Source organism: Glycine soja, chromosome 6 (genome assembly GCF_004193775.1).
Source record: "Glycine soja cultivar W05 chromosome 6, ASM419377v2, whole genome shotgun sequence".
Lineage (NCBI taxonomy): Eukaryota > Viridiplantae > Streptophyta > Magnoliopsida > Fabales > Fabaceae > Glycine > Glycine soja.
Window position 1 is genome coordinate 8,717,024 of NC_041007.1, and position 6,726 is coordinate 8,723,749.

Below are 6,726 nucleotides of genomic sequence, written 5' to 3' on the forward strand. Positions count from 1 at the left end.
CACTTCTAACCGTATCTCATGCTTTTTGTCCCTTGCCGCAAATTCATGCCTTGCCTCCTCACAAGGGTTCCACATGAATGATGCTTTAAAACCAAACAATAAAATAAACATTGAAAGTGTACACAGACACAGACAAAAGAACAAAACAAGTGTAATATATTGGATATCATCCAGCATGCCTCATGCCTCATGCCAGAAGGGCAGAATTTGTGTTTAAAGCAATGGTTAAAAGTACAGCGGTTGATATAAAGAATGACAGCTTGTCAAATAAACTTTGGTTGAACCTGAAGATGGCATTCTCATATTTTAATTCATACTATATGCCCATAAACTGGAACAAGCACAGAAAAACATCCAATGAAAGACTGTAAAATAATTTCATGGTCACTTCAAATTGCATGAAATAGTAACATTTGTATTCCTGGAGTTTCTTCAAAGGTAGCCACAAAAGTTGTGGTTGAAGAAAAGGGTATCAACCTTGAACAATTTTTACAATCTTCAAGGTCATCAATATGCGAAGTGTTGCTAAGTATGGTGTATATAGCTACTGCATGACGATTTGACTACCATTTGCATTCGTAATTTACATAAGCTAAGCTACCTAGTAGGGTGAAAGCCTATGGGTTACTATGCAAAAATAATTCAAAATGATGGTAAGCTAAGACGCATCATGATGATGCAATAGATGTTTACACTTTCAATTATCAAATATCGAATCCTGGCATTGCAAACTGAGAACTGAATGTCTCAACCCGATTTCTGAGTTCAGAAATATCTTTGTTATTCTGAAGACCCTTGAGGAAATCTTTGCATGACTTCCCATGCTCCCTTTGCACAATGCTGGTAATCTGAGCTGCCCTAAGAAGAAAATCAGCTATGGTTTCAAAATCTTCCTCTAAACAGCCTCTAGATGTCATTGCAGGAGTACCTGAATAACAATGAAATAAATCAACGTATGAGAACCAGAACAAAACATAATGGAGAAGACTCCACAGTAATTTGATTTAACATGGAATACAATTGGCTTGAAATACAAAAGAATATAAATGTGACTTAAAAAATGCACAATCGTTTATGCTCAACTGCACAAGGAAATGCTAGTCTGTAAGCATATGATAAATACACATTTCTTTCTTTCCACCAATCAAATTCTCTAGAAAATAGGACTTCTGAGGACCATTTAGTAAATATGTGGAAGTTGGAGCTATAACATGAATTGATTATAATTTAAGAGTTCTGATCAAAGACTTGCTGCTTAAAAACAATCATAAGCCAAGCAACAAGCACGGACGCTTAAATGTTAAACTAAATGATAATGCAAACATACGATATTTGCTGCACTAGCAATCATATTCAACAGGAGAAATTAAGTAGATTGAAATTGGAACTTTAGTACTATACTAGTAGTCTAATAGTAATACCACACTTAAGTCGTACTATATGAGAGTTACTCACCAATTCTTACTCCTCCAGGAGAAATCGAACCATAAATGGCACATTTATTGAGAGTGATGTGACACGCCTCACAGACCTTTTCATAGTTTCTGTCTGTAATACACAACAAAATTATAGAGAGCATGTTCATGTCAATTTCAAGGACATAATTTATAAGAGAAGGGAAAAGGAGTGTGCAGAATCATGAGTAGCACGCACAGCACATGCATAATGGTGTTTAAATTTTCAAATAACCATCAAAACTATATATTCTTTGCCATCTTTACTAACTCAAAATTCAAAACAATAGAGCCTAATACTTCATTTCTATTTCTTCTCTTCTTTTCTTTCACCCTGTCCCTTACTAGGAATGGATCTCAAATACATACCAAGTCATGTTTAAATATTGTTTTCATATCTCTCGACATAAATAGTAGATAGTTAAAACTTGAAATGATACGATCCATTCCTGTCACTTATTTATCTCTCGTTCAGATTACTCAAATCTTGTATACCAAACTTCATAATCAGAGGAGCTTCAACAATACATACATAGAGTTACAGGGGGAATTTCAAAACTAAATGATAAAAGGTAATTAAACTAAACACATTTGATTTTACATCTTCTGTGATTTTATAAGAAAAAAAAATTGAAATTAAGCTTAACTTGCATAGAAGTGCATAACAAGTCCAATTAGAATGAGCATAAAATTTTAATTTGTTAGGGACAAAATCATAAAATTTTAATTAAGCTTAACTTGCATAGTGCACAACAAGTTCAATTAGAATGAGCATAAAATTTTAATTTGTTAGGGACAAAATCATAAAATTTAAGCCACTTCTGTACTAGAATAATTTCCCATCTCCAGACACCAAATAATAACTCATTATTATTAACAGGAAAAAACATATTCATTTCAAATTCAGTTGTAATTTTAACATACATTTGCAAAAAAAAGAGAGGGGGGAGGGGGGGGGGGGAGGTTGACTGAAGAAATTACCAATTAAGCCAAGTGCTGTTAGATCCCACAGCAAAAGATGATTGTCGGTCCCATCAGTCACCAATTTGAAATTTCTTCTCAACAAGGCAGATGCTAATGCCTGTGCATTTCTCTTCACCTGCTGCATGTATGCTTTGTACTCTGGAGTTGCAACTTGTTTTAAAGCTATGGCAAGAGCAGCAATATGATTATTGTGGGGGCCTCCTTGTAATGATGGATACAAAGCAAAGTTTATTTTCTCCTCAAAATCATAATTACTATCATCTCCATGATTATGAACAAAACCTTGCTTCCTTAGTTTTATTCCCCTTCTATAAAAGATGATACCTCCCCTTGGACCTCGGAGACTTTTGTGAGTGGTTGAGGTAACAATATCACAGTAATCAAATGGACTAGCTACTTCCTGTAAAAACCACCGTTAATATACTTAAAAAACATATTTAGACATGCAGTGGAAAATTAAAACCTTTTGCAAAGGACCAAACAAATAAAGGAAGCAGCAAATTTGGTTCACAACCATTTACTAGAAATGAAGGAATGCCAAAATTGTACCAGAGTTGAAACACATATGACGTTTCTTCAATTAAATATATTTTATATGAGAAAAACTATACCAAATTAGTATGCACTCTAAATGATAAAGCAAGATTACAATTGTTTAATTAAAAAATCAACCATTGAGATCTTATCAACATCATAGTCATTATTATATTAGCATGTATTTAATCACAATCTAAATTGTTGATTTTCTAAACAACACTTACAACTGCTTTTATCTTCTAAACTACACTCACTCAATCCATTATTAGTAAAAAATAAAAAAAATTGTACGAAAGTCCTGTTTGGATAAGCTTCTCCATAAACACTTATATGAGAAAAATATCCAAACATTAAATCCATGACTAGTATGTGCTATGCTAATGGTTAAATTATCTACAGACAGAGATGACTAGTATGTGCTATAGCTAAAGGTTAAATTATCTACAGGCAGAGGTGAAAGGTTCAAATCCTCCTAGCTGATACTTCTAGCAAAACTAATATTTGTGGATAACATAATTTGAACAGAAACAAGAGAAGAGACAGAAATCAAATCAAAATCACCTTAGCCGCCACAAGACCACTGATATGAGCCATGTCACACATCAACACCGCGCCACACTTATCAGCAGCCTGTCTGAACCTCGCGTAATCCCATTCTCTGGGATACGAACTCCCACCACAGATAAGTATTTTGGGCCTAAAATCCATCGCTTTCTCCTCAAGCTTATCATAGTCTATGTAACCACTCTGCGGGTTAACCTTATAAGGCAAAGTCTCGAAGAAAATAGAAGCAGCAGAAACCTTCTTCCCACCAAGAGTATAATAACCATGACTCAAATGCCCCCCAGAAGGCGAATCAAGACCCATGATCCTATCCCCAGGGTGCAAAATCCCGGTGTACACAGCGAAATTAGCAGAAGTACAAGAATAAGGTTGAACATTAACGCCCCAATTGTTGGGGTGAAGATCAAAAGCCAACAACGCACGCTGGCAACATAGAAACTCGATTTCATCAATGTATTGATTACCAGTGTAGTACTTAGCACCAGGCATTCCCTCGGAGTATTTGTTGCTTAAATGGCTTCCCAAAGCTTCCATCACTGCTCTGCACACGAAGTTTTCGGAAGCAATTAACTCAATTCCCTTGAATTGTCTTCGTTTTTCCTTCTGCATGATATCGAAAATCTCGGGGTCTGCAACGCCCAGTGGCTGGTTCCACCACCCCACTGAGGAATCCACGGCCACGCGCTTTGAAGGGAAACAGGGTTGTTGTTGGTGTCCCTCTATCTTCCTCTTCACGCGCTGGTCCATGAAGTTAATCGTTTCACCACCGTCTTCGTCTTCTTTTTCTTCTTCTTGTTGCTCTTCCTTTTTGGGGTGTCTTTCGTTGAATAAACGCCACGGAACAGAGGTGGTGTCACTGAGTGGAGCCGCGGGTGATGAGAGAGTGGCGCTTAACCCGAGAGAGAGACCCGGTTGGGAGTCCATGGGTTCAACCCGAAATGGGAAAGGTGAAAGTTTGCGTTTTGACGGGAATTGAGGAAATGGGTAAGTGCAGCAACAACAAGAGGAAAAGGGGAACAGAGAAACAGAGAGAACAGGGGAATGATGAAGAAGGTGTTGGGGTAGAAAGAGAATACGTGTGAAAAGAGGGAAAGAGAAGAGTGAGAAAGGGGTGAGTGAATAGAAGAAAGAAAGAAAGGTAGATAAAGAAGGGAAGGTGGATGAACCTGGATGTGATTAAAGGAGAGAGCAGAGTGTAGATGGCGTGAAGGCTATGTATGAATCTTCTTGTAGTATATGTCCACGCCAGACTAGAGCAATGAATGAATTCAACGTGGAAAAGGAAAGTTGCTGTGGTGCTATAAATTCTAAAAAAGACACATTAACCTTAATTAACTGTCTACTACTTAATTAGTAACACTATTTTATGGGAATATGTGATACGACCACCTGGATGGAATGAGGTCTAGGTTCACTTTGAGATCTCTAGTTGCAATTCTTGGTCAACGATTTACTACAACATTCAACATTGTCCCCAAAATTATTTTTGTTTTTAATGTTTCGTTACTTTCCGTTTCCATTTTTTGTGTCTAATTAAATGTGAACCATTGGCTTTAAAGAATCTTATTATGCCTAGCTGTCCATGCAAATGACATCTGTTTATGGAACAATTCTAATAACTTGGCTATGTTGAAGTTGACATAATTAAATGATGTATGGCTGCTAAGGGTTTTGTTCTATTAACCAGTGATTAAAAAAGACTGATATAAATAATATTTCGTATTTTATAAAAAAAATTCTAATTATTTGAAATATATTTTAGTAAAACATCGGTATTATATTTTAAATGTATCAAATATACTTTTTGATAAATATATTTATGTTTATTTTATTAACTAATACTCCATGAAATTAAAAATGATCCTTATCACTTTTAGTTTTTTTAAGTTGCTGATCAATCTTTGTTTTTAGTTAATTTTTCGTGCACACATTTTTATGTTTGTCATTAAATAAATTTTGTTGAATGAAGATGTAATAATTACATAACAATTATGTAATTTGACATATATTAGTCTTCAAGTCAAGTTTGAAATATATTGTTTTTTTCATTGTGGCACAATGTCAATTAAGGATACCACACTTTATCAATCATTTTGGGATATCTCACCTAAAAACTAAACCTAAAGGAAAACACTAACCAAGTTTCCCTTGTTAAAATTGACATTATACAATAGTGAAAAAAACTCTCCTTAGAACACGTTAACACCAAAGAAATTTAAGACATTGTTCTTGATATTAGTACAACTTTCTTTCTGTGTGTTTGGAGTAAAGTTATGAACACACATAGTATATCTTATTTTTTACGTCAAATTAACTCAGAAACGTGAAACTATGCATAGTAGCTTTTGGTTAGACACGAATCTACTATTGTACAACATGGAACTAAACACCCACTTTATAGATGTAGATCTATTATTGCATAACGTGGAACCATAGAGTTAAGAATGTATATATACATAAAGAGTATTCAACCTGCTATACTATTTAGGCTCGCTCTTTTAACCCGCTAGCCCTTTAAAAGAAAAAGTAAGTAAATGACAATAAAAGATTAGTATAAGGTTGCGGATTTTCATTTCATTTTAGAATAAAAGTGGTATCGAGCTTAGAACTCAAAGCTTTTAGGTTAGGAGATTATTAATGAAGATAAATGTGCTTCTCTTATATTTTCTATTGTTGCTGCTAATATTGAAAACAAAGCAGTTAGATTAGTTAAATTAATTCATCTAATTAGTCTTTTTTTTGTACCAAAATAAAAGTAGTTAGATGAAATAATGCAATTAAAACTATTAGGTAAACCAAAAAAAGAGAGAAAAGAATACTAGCTAACAAGAATCTAAAACTACTTTTTGATAATATTTATAGTTTTTTTTTAGGCAAGTCAATTTGTCTATCCTTCCATAAAAACGGAACAAACTAAAATTTTCAACCTACATTAGCCATTTTTTTAAATAAGTTTGATAAGTCTTGTGGTGTGTAAACTTTGGTGCTCTCTTTATCATTTCTCTATCTTTATTTGTTTAATCAACAAACAAGGATAGATTGATTGTGAAGTTTTTCTTTTGTATAAAAGATTCTTAAATCCTTAAAAAAACTCTTAAAGGTTTTTTATCAATCGTTTTTATGTGTTGGATTGTTTTAATTAAAAACATAATTCAATTTCCTTTTTTCATGATTTATATTTTTTTTT

The 6,726-nt window shown here is 34.0% G+C and overlaps 1 protein-coding gene across 1 annotated transcript; it reads right to left on the reverse strand.

Moving 5' to 3' along the window:
• Positions 1-358: 358 nt before the first annotated feature.
• Positions 359-4,809, reverse strand: LOC114415361 (serine hydroxymethyltransferase 7-like). The gene is made up of 4 exons (XM_028380003.1): positions 3,537-4,809; positions 2,436-2,838; positions 1,456-1,548; positions 359-928 (listed from the first exon to the last, which is right to left on the reverse strand). The coding sequence occupies exons 1-4, from the start codon at positions 4,461-4,463 to the stop codon at positions 705-707; spliced, it is 1,647 nt and encodes a 548-aa protein (XP_028235804.1). The 5' UTR covers positions 4,464-4,809; the 3' UTR covers positions 359-704.
• Positions 4,810-6,726: the final 1,917 nt, after the last annotated feature.

What these genes read in the sequence shown, in the direction of transcription:
- LOC114415361 (XM_028380003.1), bottom strand. Translation starts at nt 4,463, where the DNA reads ATGGACTCCCAACCGGGTCTCTCTCTCGGGTTAAGCGCCACTCTCTCA. An exon ending in AACAGCACTTGGCTTAATTG is followed by an intron (nt 1,549 to 2,435) that starts GTAATTTCTTCA and finishes TGTGTATTACAG; the next exon opens with ACAGAAACTATGAAAAGGTC. An exon ending in TCCTGGAGGAGTAAGAATTG is followed by an intron (nt 929 to 1,455) that starts GTGAGTAACTCT and finishes ATTGTTATTCAG; the next exon opens with GTACTCCTGCAATGACATCT.